This window comes from Elaeis guineensis, chromosome 6 (genome assembly GCF_000442705.2).
Source record: "Elaeis guineensis isolate ETL-2024a chromosome 6, EG11, whole genome shotgun sequence".
NCBI classification, from domain to species: domain Eukaryota; kingdom Viridiplantae; phylum Streptophyta; class Magnoliopsida; order Arecales; family Arecaceae; genus Elaeis; species Elaeis guineensis.
The window spans coordinates 17,271,212-17,288,285 of NC_025998.2; the positions used below are offsets into that span (position 1 = coordinate 17,271,212).

The 17,074-nt window shown below is 37.5% G+C and overlaps 2 protein-coding genes across 4 annotated transcripts; one reads left to right on the forward strand and one right to left on the reverse strand.

Moving 5' to 3' along the window:
- Positions 1 to 1,441: 1,441 nt before the first annotated feature.
- On the forward strand, positions 1,442 to 9,245 carry LOC105047071 (sec-independent protein translocase protein TATC, chloroplastic). Of its 3 annotated transcripts, none has more exons than XR_012142063.1 (5): positions 1,442 to 1,838; positions 4,804 to 5,102; positions 5,551 to 5,841; positions 6,589 to 6,873; positions 9,228 to 9,245. XR_012142063.1 is itself a non-coding variant. In XM_010925863.3 (4 exons), exons 1-4 carry the CDS (start codon positions 1,607 to 1,609, stop codon positions 6,796 to 6,798), a joined length of 1,032 nt encoding a protein of 343 aa, XP_010924165.1. In that variant the 5' UTR covers positions 1,442 to 1,606; the 3' UTR covers positions 6,799 to 7,123. The 3 variants fall into 3 exon arrangements, 1 of the variants encoding a protein (XP_010924165.1); XR_832383.3 differs by lacking the exon at positions 9,228 to 9,245 and adding an exon at positions 6,949 to 7,123; XM_010925863.3 differs by lacking the exon at positions 9,228 to 9,245 and having other exon boundaries at positions 6,589 to 7,123.
- Positions 8,509 to 15,361, reverse strand: LOC105047070 (uncharacterized). Its single transcript, XM_010925862.4, has 4 exons — positions 15,204 to 15,361; positions 15,017 to 15,110; positions 9,898 to 10,107; positions 8,509 to 9,518 (listed from the first exon to the last, which is right to left on the reverse strand). The coding sequence occupies exons 1-4, from the start codon at positions 15,279 to 15,281 to the stop codon at positions 8,815 to 8,817; spliced, it is 1,086 nt and encodes a 361-aa protein (XP_010924164.1). The 5' UTR covers positions 15,282 to 15,361; the 3' UTR covers positions 8,509 to 8,814.
- Positions 15,362 to 17,074: the final 1,713 nt, after the last annotated feature.

Below are 17,074 nucleotides of genomic sequence, written 5' to 3' on the forward strand. Positions count from 1 at the left end.
ATGAGAGTGATGGAGATTTAGGGAAATGGGGTTAAGGAGCCTAGTCTTTGCTGATCCAGTATGGCATAATGACCCATAGGTCCGGCTATCTCAAATTGAAAAAATTATTGGTGGGATTTGGTTCATAAAGGACCACTAACAATTTAATCCTTTTTTTCTTTTTTCTTTTTAAATTATATATATAATGACAACATATACTAACATGTATTTAATATTTTTTGTCTCCTTAACAACATGCCCTACTATGTATTTAATGCCTTTTTCCTCCTAACTAATAAATTATCCATGATTCACTATAAACCAAGTCCAACCAATAATTTTTCCTCAAATTAATAGCTACCTTCGATACGTACGTCATAATTAGATAACAAGCGAAGAAGAAAATAGGCCATGAATCCTATGCAAAAGGGGTCAATCTTCAGTAAAAATTTTGCATAGTTCTTAAAAGTGTGACAAATAGTACAAAATTTGGCCTTTTAGCAAATCTATTTTCATCGCTAAATCTAATAGTGTGGAACTATCAGAGCTGAAACTTTATGCTGCATGATAGGATTAGGGCTATAAAGATTCGAGCTATTCTTGAACGTTATGAGATCGGCTCAACTATAGCTCGTTGGTATTGACTTAGTAAATGAGTCAGGCTTAGAAAATTCTAAAAGCTTCATTAATAGATGACTGTATCTAAATATGAGCTAATTTGCAAAATAAAAACTTGACTTGGTCGAATAAAAGCTAAAATCTAATCTTAGTATGAGCCAAACCGGAAAAACTGAAGTTAAGATTGGCTTGATACTCAACTTTGTTAAGCTCAATTGCATCTCTAAACAAAGTGACCATTAATAGACCAATGTTCTATGCATCCATGGCAATGCTCGACCTAATAACAAGATGGAAATATTACATTATATTTCAAACTGAACTTGGACTATAATTTTAATATCTTTGTCAACCATTTGGATACGGTTGTGGCTAGGTGCAAGGTTTCAATAGTAGCATTATTCCATCGTACCAAGCCACCACCAAAATCATTATTGACTTATACCCAAAAAAAAAATCATTAATGACTATTATTTATAATATGTTGTGTATTTTCAAATTATTTATCATTAAAATAAGAAAATTATAACAAAAATATAACGTCGTCATTTTTTAAATTGTTCACCAAACGTAACAGTATTTTTATATGATATTTTTGAGAGAAAAAAAGAATTTTGAAGATATTATTTATATCAAGAATATCATGTAAATAACAAATAATTGGACAATGGCCATACATACACTGTGTGTTTTTTTTTTTTAACGAATATCATCTGTTAATCTTAATGCCACTATTGATCTATCTTTCTGCTACATAACATGAGCTCTCCAATGCTTATTTAAGGAATGCCGTTGTTTTGAACCAGGGTCTGGCTGGCGGCAGAGCCGTGCAAATTCCACTAATTACCGGGGTCAAGAAAACAAAGAAGAAGAGCGAGAGGAGAGGAATAAAGAGCCGTCACAATATCTAGCGGTTACGGCAGCCACTTCTGGCACACCTCTCGACCCGCTTCTAAACGAGAAGGAGGAGAAAAGTCCAGAGGAAGAGAGCGAGAGAAAGAGAAGAGAGATGGGAAGCACGGCTCTGCTCTCCCATCCACAAATTAGCAGCTGCTTCCGCCGCCTTGGTGCGGCCAAGCAGCACCGGTACGCTGCCCCGCGGATCAAAGTAACGCCTTTCCCGAGCTCTCCCCACAGGCATCGTCGGCTCCTCCGCTCCGCTCTCGAAGACGATGCCAGAGAGGGGCAGCAACAGCAGCAGCTATTGGCCGGTGTTGGGGCCACCGTCGAGGAAAGACCTGGTAGGGTTTTCTGCATTTTTTTCAACTATTCCTTCGAATTTTCTTAGAGATTCCAATTTTCAGATATTTGCTAACTTAAAAAGTATGGATTGTTATCATTTTCGCATATTCAATGTTTTCTAATTTTTAGAAGTTAGAGATTTTTGGGAAGTGTTTGGTTGGTAAATGAGAAACTTTGATGATAGAAATAAGAAAAAACATCAACTTTGAAGATCCTACTCAACATAGAATTTTCCAATTTCATGCTCTGATGGATTTTTATGAATTTTCACCACACAAGCAAGCGACAGTATCATGACTTGTTGTCTTAACAATCATGCAAAATCATACAAAATCACGACTTACCATGGCTTTCGATTTTTTTTTTTTTTTTAATTTTATGTTTGGCTCTAACTTAGTAGTTTTCCTGAAGCGAGGTCTGGTTTTTGTAGCTTTGTTGGTTTAAAGTTGTTCCTGTGTTAATGATTTGGTGATATTGTTGCAAGTTTGAAGCCTACTAGCGCAAAGAAGTAGAAAAGCGTACCATGATCTGATCTATTTCGGTAATTCCGACAGCTATTAGGTTTTTAATATTAGGAAGAAGGACGAAGAGGGGGTGAATGTGGGGTAAATTATATCCTGCTTTTGTGATTTTTACTTGAGTTTTGATGGTGCTAGTTGATTCAGTTGTCTTTGTTATATGGGTTTGTGATACGCTTATAAATGTAGAGTTCTATATAGAGAAAAAGGATATAACTATGTGGTTTCTATCTAATATTATAGATTTCATGTGATCTGTAAATATACTTTTTCTACTATGGAATGTGGGTGAACAGGATTGAGATTTTAGAGGGAATGTCTTAGAATTGTTGCACCACAGATCGGAAGATTGTTGCACAAGTGTTTGCCTGAAATCAGGTTTTATATTTTGGTTTTTAAAACATGTATCAAGAGTGGTTGATATGCGTCTGCACTTTCCTCTCTCAGTGAGATGGTTGAAAATTCTTTGATTGGTGAAGTTTGGTAGAAGGAAACTAATTGTGACACTATATCCAAAGAAATTAATATGTGAAATTATGCTGGGTAAAGTTTGAGTTTTAATGAGTCGTTATACTTAAAACCTTCCTTTTTATGCATGCAATTCTCTTTAATGGATGGTAGTGTTTAAGGTTTTGGACTGGAACCTCTTTTTGCATCTTCTTTTATCCCTGCTCTTCCAACTTTCTTCCCTCTTATCTCTCCCCTCCCTACTTTTGTTCCTCCCTCTTTCCTTCTTCCCTGCCTAGCTTTTTTTCTTTTCTCCTCTACTCTCTCTTAAATCTCCTTTATCCTCTTTAGCATCTCTGTTTCTTTTCTCTTTTCTTTCCCCTTTTCATTATAGGAGTTGGTCATCATGAACATTCCTCATCACTTGCCAAGTTCAAGGCATAACTAATAAAGGTTCTTCTTTTCTATGGCAAGCATACCAAAAAAAAAAAAAAAATCCTCATCTAGTTGTCAGAATATTTGGAGCTATAGTAAAGGAACTTTAGAATATTAAAATGATAAAGATATTGTCAAGGTTCATGGAAGAAATGGATATTCAAATCAACCAAAGATGAGTGGCACTTACTTGAATAATGGATGCTCGAGGTAATTTGCTACACATGGGAAGCATTGGAATCTCTGCTTGAAATCACATGTAAAGTAGCACATAATACCTACCTAAAGTTAAGTCAATGGGCTATTGTAGCTTTTGTAGCCCTCCTATCTCCTAAAAAGCCAAGCTTCAGCTGACATCTTTTTGAATGCCCCCTAAATATTTTGAAATTAAACCTATCATGCTTACTCCTTGAAGAACTCAGGATAAATGGAGGAGTTATTACGGATGCATGTGTCATGTTTTTCATAGTTTTTAGAACTGTTGGTTAAGACTTCAAATGAAACTGAGACCTGGGACAAAGGAAGTTTAAACATGCAAGGTAGTGATCCAATGGACATCGGTTCATGAACTCAAAAATGTAAGTTCATTCCATGGAAGTAGGTATACTTTCACGGCCTTCATTTTTTATCTCTTTTGGAGTAAAGGATATTAGGAAAGTTGCTCGTAGTTAAGGCATTACATTTGCTTAGATCTGTTTTTAACCGATAAGATGCCCAAGAACAGCTGAGGCATACTGAAGTTTTCTTTTTGTATGAAATCTAACTTGAAGATGTTGCAAGAATTAACTCCTTAGATGCCTCAAGATGAGTTCCTTACCAGTGGCCAAGGAGAATGCTTGAGGTATTTATGAGTAAAAGAAGCTGGCATGGACAATGAAGGACATGTTAGACATGTGCCTCATGCCTTCTTTTATGCTGTTTATTGCAGGCAAGGATTAGAACCTTGATTCACCACTTTCATAGCATCCTTCTGCGTCTACATATAGTTCTGTATTGATACTGAGGATAACTGTTGGATTCCCAGTAATAAGGTGATCTCCAAAAATAACAATACCTTATCTTGTGGATGAAGGCTAGTGTATACAGTATGGAATTTCATGCAAATTTTTGAATTGCTATATGTCTGCATATGCATATAACTTATGTTCAATTACTTTATGTTGCCACTCCATGAAAATGAATGTCCGGTTTGGTCATGTTTATAACCACTCTCACTCATACATAACTATTCTTCATATAATTGTTTGAGATTTCAGAAGTTGCTCTGTCTTCTGCAGTTATTGTCAAATGTTCAATTGAGTCCTGTTACTTACTGGCACCTTTATAAAGCTATAATTGCGCTGATAATTTCCTATTTATTTATCTAATTTGTCTTGAAATAACAGATGTTCTTACCTAGTACTGGTCATAACTTTCTAAATCTTGCTAGGTTAGCTCGGAAGTACTGCAACCATGATCATTTATCTGAAGATGCAACATGGAATGGAAATACATAACTTTGCTAGAAATGCATAACTTTGCTATCCATGACCTAAATTCTATTGGTAACTTTTTGGTGTGGCAGAAAACTTCCGAGAAGACTCCCCAGAGAGCATCAAGCAAGATAATGGGCAAAGCACTCTCTATAATTTTATTTATCCTAGCAAAGAACTTCTTCCTGATGATAAAGAGATGAGCATTTTTGACCATTTAGAGGAGCTTCGCCAGAGAATATTTGTCTCTGTTTTGGCTGTAGGAGCTGCTATGTTAGGTTGCTTTGCTTTTTCAAAGGATTTAATATTGCTCCTTGAAGCACCTGTAAGTGCTCAAGGAGTTCGCTTTCTGCAACTATCTCCTGGGGAGTTTTTCTTTACAACTTTAAAGGTAAAATTTTGAGAAAATGGCTGTCTTTACTTATTATTGTCTTTATCAGATGCTATTCTATGTAATTACTGCTGAGGCATATTTTTTGTTTGTCTTGTAACTGCACCAGTTTTCTTGAAGCTGATACTCCTCGTCAGATGTATTTGTTTAATACAACTCAGTAAATCCAATTTATAGCACATTGGGTTCTTAAACCCCCCCTCCCCCTCCCTCCCTCTGTCTGGGTCTCAAACCGACTTCAGTGGGATTAGACAAGGTCCAAATATATATACATAGATATATATAAATATATACCTTCAGTCATGTATAATTAAAAACTAAATTGAATTTACCATGAAGGGCTTTTTTTCTTACTCATGGCACTTCTGATGGTTTAAATCTGTCAATATGCAGCAGTTTTAGGAAGTGATTCTGCTCATTATGATATAAGTGTTTTAATGCTAAGCAGGTATCTGGTTACTGTGGGCTTCTTCTGGGGAGTCCTGTCATTCTCTATGAGGTCATAGCATTTGTTCTTCCTGGTCTAACAAGAGACGAAAGAAGGTTCCTAGGGCCTATTGTCCTGGGCTCGTCAGTGCTCTTTTATGCTGGCATTGCTTTCTCCTATTCAATTCTAACTCCAGCAGCCTTAAATTTCTTTGTCAATTATGCGGAAGGGGCAGTGGAGTCAATATGGTCTATTGATCAATACTTTGAGTTTGTGCTTGTGCTTATGTTCAGCACAGGATTGTCATTTCAGGTACTGTTGAATATTCCCATTACATTTCTATTCAATTCTGATATGAGAGCATATTACTTTAGAAATCCCTGTCATGAAACCACATTATGCCTCGACAAGTCAGGTTTTCTCTTATGGACAGAGTAAGTAGAGATTACAAATAATACCTTCTAAGTTTTCTGCTGTCTTTGCTTTCTCTCTCTCTCTCTCTGGGCATGCACACATCTCATAGCATGCTCACGTAGTTCCAATGGAACTTGTCAATTTTTTTTCCAGCCCATCTCATTCTCTCATATACATGTTCATGCAGCACACACACAAAAAAAAAAAAAGAAAAGAAAAAAGAAAAAAAAAATACAATTTTGTTCTGCTACTTGTGATATATGTGTTCTGCAATTGTTATTTATTATTATTTTTTGTCAATTAGTACATTGGCCACCCTTCTGTCTTATCTTTCATGCCATGCATTTTTTTTCTGGCATCCAAATATCGTCATTGCTTCTGTTGAAGACCAAGAGTATCTTAACAGTTAATATATGATCTTCTCAGTAGGTATAAGGCTTGAGTGGTAGTCCAAAACTGTTGTTGTTTTATTGGATTGATCCTGGTCATGTCTATAGATTTTTTAGAGATGTTTGTTGGATAAGGGTCGTGGATTCTGGTTGCAGGACCGATAGTGTTCAAAGTCAAGGAAGCTGATACTAATTACTATTTTGTATCCAGGGCTTCCCGACTTATGACACAAGCTTTTTAATTGTTGATTTGCAGGTTCCGGTTATACAGCTCTTGTTGGGACAGGTTGGTTTGGTGTCTGGGGACCAAATGCTCTCCATCTGGAGATATGTTGTGGTTGGTGCTGTTGTCGCTGCCGCTGTGCTTACACCGTCAACTGATCCGCTGACCCAGATACTGTTGGCAGGGCCACTGTTAGGTCTCTACTTCGGTGGTGCATGGATGGTGAAGCTAATTGGTCGTTAACTGCTTTTGCCTAATGCATAATTTGCCTTCAAATGGATCCATGATAACCCATTAGGTATCACAAGCACACTAGAGGTAAGTGTTGTTTACATTTAGTATTCTATTTGTTTTTGTATCATGACCATACCCAACGTATATTTTTGTATATAGGTGGATGGGAGCCTTGGGTTTCTTCTGTTATTCTAGTTTGATTTGATATGTAATTACATATTTGTACACCAGCTAGCAGGAGTGGTTTATTAGTTGATCCAGTTAAAGTAGATGATGTTGCATTCTGATTCCTGAGTTGTGCCACCGTTTAACCAAATGAAATTTTTCTCTGGAATTCTCTTCTGTGTATTTTATTTTGCCTAATGAAGCTAACACAAATGAATGGAAACCACTGTGGTCAAAATTTATTGAGACTTACTTATGACAGCTTGTTTTTTCTAGCTGTTTCCCTCCCTTATCCTACCCAAAAAAAATAAGGCATTTTGATAGTTTCTGGTTTGGCGTTTGGAATTTGATCATTCTGAAGCAGAAGCAATCCTTGAAAAGTACTCCAAATCAAAACTTAGTTCTGGTGTTAAAACCCCGGGACTTTGAGGTGATTCTTTAAATCCATTTCCTTTTCATGATTATCAGACAGTTTCAAAAAGATCTTGCATTTCATTTAGTTATGAAACACGGATGTTTTACCGGCGCTGCGAGGTTGGGGAGGGAGATGGGAAATGATGGTTAAGAATGATTCTAATGTGGTAAACAGAAATTATGATCACAGATAAAGCAAAAATATTTTACCCATATGTGACAAAGCATACAAATCATAAGAAAATCATTGGTAAACTAGTTTAAAATGGATTTCTATTGATTTCTCAGGTTGCGTAAATTAATTCATGAATGTTTGATAAAAGCTCTTCTTTCCCTACTCTTTGTTCTGCTTCTGAATGGAAATAAATAAAATTACTGATTTATTTTAATGGTTCATCAAGACCGGGAAAAGAAACTGTTTGATTTAAATTTTCCTCCTCTTTTCCTCTCCCTCTTCATTTATAAGCCCTTCTCTCATAACTCAAGAATTGGGCGTCCAATCCATTGAAGTTTCCTTTTATTCAGAATTCAGGTTCCCTGGTGAGTTGCTCATAAAAAAAAAAAAGAAGGGAAAGAAAGAACAAAAAGAAAAGTTCTCATTAGTTTCCCAATTTCGTTCTCCTAGAAACTCCTACTTGAGCGGGAAGGAGATGGGCTTCCCTATAACCAAGGTGCAGAATATGGACATGGATAAATCTGATCAGTATTTAAATGCGCAATGAGTACCATACTCTGTACAAAGAGGGAAGAACACAAACAAGCACTTGCATCGCATCAAGCTCAGCTGGGGTTCACCCCAGTCCGACGCCAGAAATTTTTTGAAGGGAGACAAGGTTCTGGCTGTCATCTAAATCTAATTAACACAATGTGATAGGCATACATGGTGAACCATATATACCATTGTGTAGAAAGAAGCAAAAGGTACAAAATACTAACCCATATTAGTATCCAATCATGTCTATCTCTTTGCATTTTATCCTCGCATGCAAAGACATCGAGCATGGTCAAATAACCGGTCTTGGGTAAATTAGCTGATAAAAAAAATTGAAAATCAAATACAGAATATTTTTCCTTTTTTTTGAATATATTAACTTCGGCCAATAATCACAATTACAAATTCCACATATATCGCAAATATGATTTGCTGGAAAGTGCTACTTAACGAATATCCATTTGTTTGTCTTTCTGTTTGCTTAAAAATAATATTTTTTTAAAAAAATAGAAGAGCTGCTTTTCCTCAGTCCCTTCGTAATAATGGAACCAGTTTAGACTCAACCTATTGTGATCAGATTAGATTTCATTACATTCCCTCTCTTTTTAAGTTTTTATAGTTCACTTCTAAATGGGTTTTGCAACGATTTCCTCCACAAAAGGCCCTCAACTACAGAACCATACTCGTAGGCTCAAAGAAACAGTTCGGATGCTACACAAAATACCTCTGGCATGCTAGATGGCAAGTCTTCCCATTTCAGGAACTAGATCCTCACCCAACCTACACTCCAGTTTCCCCAAGGAATTATGCAGACCTTCAAAGGCCTCACACACACCTCCAGATGAGCCTTGAAGGCTACCAACTTCTGCACGCATCTCATCGACTCCACTGTGCATCTTTCTCGAAATCAACTTCATTTCAGAAATCTCTTGCGGAGGGTAAACAGAAGCTCCAAGCTCATTAACCTGGGTTCCCATCTCCTGGCAGTAGCTCAGCAATCTCTCCAATGAATCAACATAATCCTCAGTGCTGCGCTCACGACTTGAACTCTTGAGCAAGCCAGTGATAAACCGGATGACCTCTTTTATGACAGCAAGTGTATCAGACACCACACTAATGGCTAACTGAGCAATGCCCATCTCCTCAGGTGTCAGGTCATCACCAAGGTCGCTCTCAATCGAATCACCCTCTTCATCAGAGTCATGTGTCTTGTCAGCAGCTTCACCAGAAGTTCCACCAGCTGAATCATCAGCAGAAGCAGCAGGCTTGAGTTCTCCCAATTCCCGGAAGACATCTTTAACGGAGACTGCAACCTGAGTCATAGCCCGCCCTATGGCCGTGCAGTTTGTGGTGGGGGTCTTCTTGAGGGCATCACATGCTTCCCAAACCAAGCCCGACAGCTTTGGGATTGATAATTTTTTGTTGGAACTGCAAGAGTCTGCACAAAATTTATTAAAAAAGATTAAACTGCTGTATTTTCGACCTAGTGTTGTGCCTAAACATAATGCAAAAGGTCATTTGAAGCAAACGTGTACATAATTGCCCGAAAATAGAGATGGACTTATTTTTTCAAATATTTAACCGTACGATTATTTGGACAAAGATGTTGTCTGATGCAATTACAATTCACAATTTAAGACCCAAGAGATGGAGTGACTTTTCAATCAGTTATTTTATCCCAGATAATTGTCCCAATTTTTATTGTCTGCTGTTGGTGGTAAAAGCAAGGAAAATTTGAATCTAATACATAGAATTTTAAAAAACTTTGGACATTTCAGAAATTCAAAAGAAAAAATTAAGGTGAGAGAAATGCATACCACAAGAGGAGACTGCTTCTCTTAACAGTGAAAGACTGCAATCAATGACTTGTTTTGCCGAAGCACAGATGCTCGCGTGGAGGGTTGGCCCAGCACCCACAGTGCTACCATGGCAAAGTAAAAGGAACCCATGAAGCAAATTGCAGTATGCCCCCATGTTCTCCTCCAGTGCTTTGACAGCAGGTGTTTCTCCACTCCAAAGCATTCCAGCTGCATGACCGCAAAAGGAGAATGAACAACTTGATCATACATCAACCAAGCTGAAAAGCACTAAGACATCATGGCTATATTGACTCCTTCCTGTATTGTGACGTATACATTGAGTTGACCTTACAAGCTATAAGGCACGGTCTTATTAAATTCGTGAAACGTGATGAAGCCTAGCAACTTGTCTTTTTGGTCAGTAACAGATACCTAAGAAATATATGAGTTAAAAATGCTAATCCGTTTGATGGGCATGTAGTGGTAAAAATTCAACCGCATAAGAGTTGCAAAAAGTAGGCTACTTCTTTTGTTATACGATAACACGCCTAAAGGGGTATGGACGTGAGAACTTGTGAGAAACACGTTTCATTTACAAAGAGTAGAGTTTGGCACATATGATGCATGCAAGGTAGTATGTAAGACTGCGATCAAGGTATGGAAAACAGGAACTGAGAACTGCAATGATATGTTATTGTTTCGGTAAGTACAGTCAAGTACGTGCAGCATAGTACACATCCTATATCAAGACAGCCTCTCAATATTTTTTTTTCTCTCTCTCAGCCATATGGACGGTTTTGTTCAATTCTGAGCAGTACAGACTAATTCAGTGCATATGCCAAAGCGAATATCAGTATCATACCAATACCTTACCAGCACGGGATGGTACAATACAATCGGTATAGGACTGTACAAGTCAATACAACAGACCTTAAGGATGATCCTCTAGTCTTATTAAAGATTTCTTTCTTATTCATACATTTGATAAACACACCCTCAACTTTGAGCTATGCACTTTTTTCGTATTTCTTTCCCTTGGAGTAAGAAGGGAACCATATCAGATAAACTTCGTTAAGATGCTAGTAGTTCTAGCAGCAAGAAAATAGGGTTACACAGAGATGGACAACCAGAAACTCATGAATGGAGAGGCACTCAGGGGTTTGGGTTTAATACTAGAATAGGTAAGGTGATGCATACTCCTTTATACTCATTGTTTCTTTTAGGACAATACCTTATGGAAAACATCATTTAAAAGAAAAAAATGCCATTTGATTGTTTAAAAAAAAAAAAAAAGGAAACTAGGAGGATGCATGTCTAACATCACCAACAAATTCAGGTTGACCACTTCTAAATTTTGTGGAACTGATATAGTGGATGGGTGAATCCATAGTTGTCTAATTAAATGCAGCATAAGGGAATCCTAATCAATTAAAACCCTACATACTTAAACAATTAGTTGATAAAGTACACAATGAACCTATTAAAACCATCATCACAACCTTTCTTCTCTCTTCTTTCCTTAGTTTCTTCACTTCTCCCTTCTGCTTTGCTTTCTGTGATGTTTGCCATGTATTTTTAACAACCACACATGATGCACATAGGACATGCATAGGCACACATAGGCGTGCAATGACATTTGGTATTCAACACCATATCTTCATCAGAAAGAAATATAAAAATGGTAAACATGAGAAGAAATGATGCATCACAGTAGTAACGGAAAGATGGGCACACAAGAACAAATAACATATATATGTTCTGATTCAGTAAGATATCACCACTGGGAGAAGAAAGAAGGAAAATAGAAGAGTGGAATAGGAACAAGGTGACCGGAGGAAAAGGAGAGAAGGAACACTGCATATGTGATTTTTAGGTTAATCAGTCCCTTGTTATATTCTTAGATCGATAATAAGTGTGGGAGAGAATGATAGGAATTCCCCTTACTCTGCCACTTGTCGGATAATAAGTGTGGGAGAGAATGATAGGAATTCCCCTTACTCTGCCACTTGTCGGGTACTATCTACCTTCAGAGTGCAAATTATGCAGGCCCTTCAAAACACTCCACAGTAATATCCAAAAATTTGATAAAGTTTAAAACATATCTTAAATGAACTACATGCTCTGATATAATCTGCGCTAAGAATGATGCAGTAACATTAATGATAGATAAGCATAAAGGTAGAGTGGGCATATCTATGCGGCAACCTTGATACACTAACCTTAGTGATAAATGCAGTAATGTTAATACACTAACCAGATAGATAGAGTGTGTACGAAAGCACTTTTCTCTGTTATGTTCCCATTGTTGAGTCAGAAAGCGCTCTATATCTGTCCCCTGCAACCTCTACATATCCATGCAGTTGCTTCAATTGACTTTTAGTTTAAATAGGACTCTAAGGCCTTCCTATACTCAAGCAGCCAGCTCTTTAGCTTCTTCAAGTAATAGATTTGTCCATACAACCTAAGAAATTTAACCTAATAAACATGTAAAACAATCTCCATAGTAAAAGCATTAAAGAATCAGAATATGTAGAGAGTCTCCAGTCAAATTATAACCACACTATAATATTATCAGAAGACTAATCCTGCAGTCATTTGGAGCACCATGTGAGCACACTCCTTGCCTGCTACACTAGACCTTTTTATGCAATGTTTCATGACTGGCCTACCTTAATCCTTCCTAAATGAAGAAAACAAAATAACAGATAGCTTCCTTATCCATCCTCTCCGCCATATCTTATGATTCGAGATCATAACCTAGGCTCTGAAGACTTTTTAATCTACTTAACAAAAAAATGGACCTTGAAATTAACTTCCACAAAAAAATAGTTTCTAGTTGCTTGTGGGATTGTTTACATGTGGTTTCCTGCCACAAGTGTATCTCAGGCACACAATTCCCGACACGAAGGGTTGAAATAACAGTACTGGTAGCGGACCAATGTGTATTATACTGGAACAACGTATGGTAGTTGGCGCAGGCACAGAAAAGGAGACACTAAGCACCATGAGTCAGTGTGTTGCATACCGAGAGGCATATTGAGTACCAATTTCCTGTTTGCATGGTACAATACACCCTGGACAAATTGATGTAAACTGGGACTCAACCCTTGCGCTACACCAAGGTGGCCCTTTCCCTCTATTCAAAACAATGGTTTCTCCTCAGTAGTCCGAGACTAGCCTACGTAAACCATAGTAATGGTTTACCCTCCACTTGGTCTTCTTAAGAATCAAAAAGCCCTGTTTTCCAATTTTCTTGACCAGAATTGCAGCAGCAATTCATCAAGAATTAGCATTAGGTTGATAGTCAATGGTAAAAAATGATCAAATTTTCAGGCTTGCACTATCATTTATGAAATTGAGAACCTCCTGAGCAAGTGGAGCACAAAGTGCATGAGCATCATAATGTATCATCCTCTCATGGTGTATTGCATATTTGACTATAATATAACCAATATTATGCTATACAAGCTGTTATGATGATCAGAAGTACACAATCATGTATCATGTATCTCTTCACTGGCATAATGCACATCATACTATACAATATACAAAAAGCCAATACTGTAATCCTTCCATGGCACATCTTTCTCGATTAACTCATTTGTTTTCAGCCATCATTCACATCATCCCAAGCTATATTACAGCCCCGAGCCTTTTCTGGATTGGATAAGCTTTCAGATAAACAGAATACAATTCAAAACAACTTCCAGCAGTCAACAGACTCCCATCCTCATGCCTCCTCATCAGTGTTTCCACATCTCCCGTTAGCAAGGAGACTCACAACAAATGCCTGGCTTTTAATCAATTTCAGTCCTCACTTGGCAGGTTGTTTAGTGTATTTGCAGCAAAGGTAACTCCACTACTGCAATATGGTGTCCATCCTTCAGGTTAGTTATGTACCACTTACCAATTTTGACTTTCTTGTCTCCACCAAATACATCATACTAGGCCTGTTATGGCAATGTGATATTATAATTAAATTATCAGGATGTCAATAGAACAAAGTTTATATCAAAGTCCTTTCCCAAGTACTTCCCCTCAAAATGCACTGTTATAATTTAGTTACAACTTACAAGATGATTTCTATACAACCTTTACTTTTTATTTCTAGATAGGAACAGCAGGTATTTGTTCATATTTATTATCATAAGAACTGTTAGTTCATGGGCATCATTACAATAACATGCTCATGTTACCACTACAAGACCTAAGTGGCCTTTTGCCTATCGCATTTCTGCAAGCCCGACAGTCACAACCTTGGCCATTTTTTATTAGGAGGTAGCTTGACCCATGCACTCAACTAGTGTAAAAGCAGAGGAGCAAGAAAAATTGGGCTTCTACCAAGGCATGAGAACATGGAAGAACCAAGGAAGGTTGAATGAGAGACACGAGTCTCAAGAGTCCACTAGAGGGTGTCAAATAGTTCCCGCATACTCTTAGGGTTTGTGTAACAGTGGAATTATCCAATTTATTTTTGCAATCATGATGTGCAGATTTACATCTGTAATTTGAAAGAATCCATATCCATTAGATGTTATCCAGTTAGAATCATCCTAGGCATTTAGACTAAAATAAAATAGTTCTATGTGAAGGCAAATAAAGCAAACAGTAAGCAAGTTTCAAAGCAAATAAAAGGGTCTTCTCGTTAACTTTGTTATTCTTGTGTTTCTTGGTGCCCTAGTCTTCAGGGTAAAGAAACGAAAGCTCTAGACCTAAGAGAAAGGGCAAGGGGGGAAATCAGTCCTTTTCTTTATGCATTTAATCAAACACCTGTACAAGTTTAGAGCTAAGTGAACATTAATAACATAAGATACAACTCTCTCCCGAATAGCACTTCTACCAGCAATTCATCTATTTCAGTACAACTCCAAATCAAATTGCGAACCATGGCAGCAAAGGTATTAAAATACTAACAAAAATCCAGTTGTATGTAAAAATACGGCAAAATTATAAAAACCCTTTTTGGCCATGTCAGTATCATGATCGTGGGTACTTTCTCATCCATTATGATAGAAGATATTGCTTTCCATCGTTTTCGAGTATCTATCTAAGTACTGGGAACAATTCAAAGCTAACCTCCACATAAACCCCATAAGAATATACTCGGATTACAAAAGAAAGTAAAGAAAAGCCGCACCTATGGTTGCTTGTTTAGAGATCTCGTCGCCGAGTTTGGTGACCTGGGACCACTCCACCTTGTCGAGAGACGAAGCGGGGGGCTTCTCGAGCATCTGCAATCCATCCAACGAAGAAGGAACAGTAAAGGAAAGCCAAAAGAAAGAATTGGGAGAAGAGGATCGAACAAGAGAGCGGAGATGGCCCACCTCATAGGTCTCTTCGATGCTCCGGACGTGCGACTCCAAGACTCCACCCAGATACGCCCTTCTCCCTCCCTTCGACATCGCTCTCGCTCGCCAAGTGTTCAGGAATTGGGAAGGAAGAGGAAGAGGAATTGCAAGAAGTCGGCAGTCGGAAGCGGAACTTGGAAGTAGTAGTAGCCTAGGAGGAGGGCTTGTAATGGCCCAGGCCATTATATGGGCCGGGCTTTGGTCTTAAACAGTTAGACCTTGAAATTTAGGCGCGAAGAGATTTTCCCTTTTTATCCCGCTAGGGTTTCCAGAAGGGCACACGTGTGCTTCGCATGGGTGGCCATCTCACTCGTGTCAAGCAGGCAACAGCTTCCCGGATGGCTCATGGCCCCTCAATAGCCACTCGAGATCGGATACACTGTAGTGTGAAAATTGGATAGGCTCACCTGAACCTATGTGCCCAATGTGTTCATTGGATGAGGGTTATAAATTTGGATGATTATCTGGATCATTTTTGCATGAATAAGTTCATCAAGAACAGGGTGATGATTTAGAAGGGTGATTTATTAATAAATTTTTCATGATATTTTCAAGCAACATGATTAGTTTGATTATCTATTTTTGGAGTGAACTTTTTTCCATTAAAAATAATAAAAAATAAATCTTTTTTATTTAAAAATTTTAAACAAACATGGATAACAGCGTATTTTTTTACCTTTTTGGATGATGTTTTGATTTATTATTCGATGGTATAAGATACATACGATAAATTTACTCTAACCAATAATTTCTCCGTAGCCCCTCAAAAGCCCACTCGAGATCAGACATGTTGAATAGTATGAAAATTGGATTAGGATCAACCTAAACCTATGTGCTCAATGTGCTCCTTTGGATCATTTTTGTATAAATAAGTTCATCAAGAATAAGGTAATGATTTAGAAGTCTGATTTATTAATAAATTTTTCATGATATTTTCAAGCAACACTCGATTATTTTGATCATCTGTGTTTGGAGGTCGTGATGTTCCTGTATTTATTTGTACATAATGGATATATTAATTTTAAATTATCTGTAATATTTTGATTTTGATTTTAAAATTTTAACTAAATGAGCTCTTCATAGCTATTAGTTGATTATTTTATTTTAATTTTATTGCTGCGAGGTTCAAAATATGAGACGGGTAGATTAGACGAAGTTAAGCTGGAGGTTGGTTGCAGTCCAATCTAGAACATCTTTAAGAAATCCTACAAACTAAGTCAAAAATTGGTACGGATCCTTCGGTTCTTGAATGTTTAAGTCAGTCTTGAGTTTAAGAATAGATAGTGAAAAAGAGTAAGAGAGCAAGAGGATTTGTGTGGAACTAGAGAGATTGGATTTTGTATGAACTAGAGTTCTTGTTCAAGAACCGATAAAATTTTTACTGACAGAGTCTCATTCTATTTTGAGCTTAGAATTTACCATTAGAAGATTCACAACCCTTATTTATAAAGGGGCTGAAGAGCCCGTTACAGAGTTTGTTAGGCCATTAGAAGAGTTTGTTAGGCGGTTAAAATCAGCTGTAAGTGAGCTATAGTATAGCTGTACGTAATAGCTGAAAGTGAGATCATACTTAGCTGTATCCATCAGCTGTCTATGAGATCGTGGCTAGCTATCCATGTGGCGAATGAGCTGGAATACAACTGAAAGGCAGTTACGACTAAGCTAGATAGCTGCCAGATAACCATCCGTACTTCTGATGGTATATCGGTAATAGATCGATGTGGAATGACTGATATCAATAAATATCTGAACTGGACATCATGCCTTTGGTGTCGATAATTAGGTCGGCTGACAGCTGAGGTGAGTATCTTGCTTACTAATAGTTCTGGACAGCCAATTTAATAGAT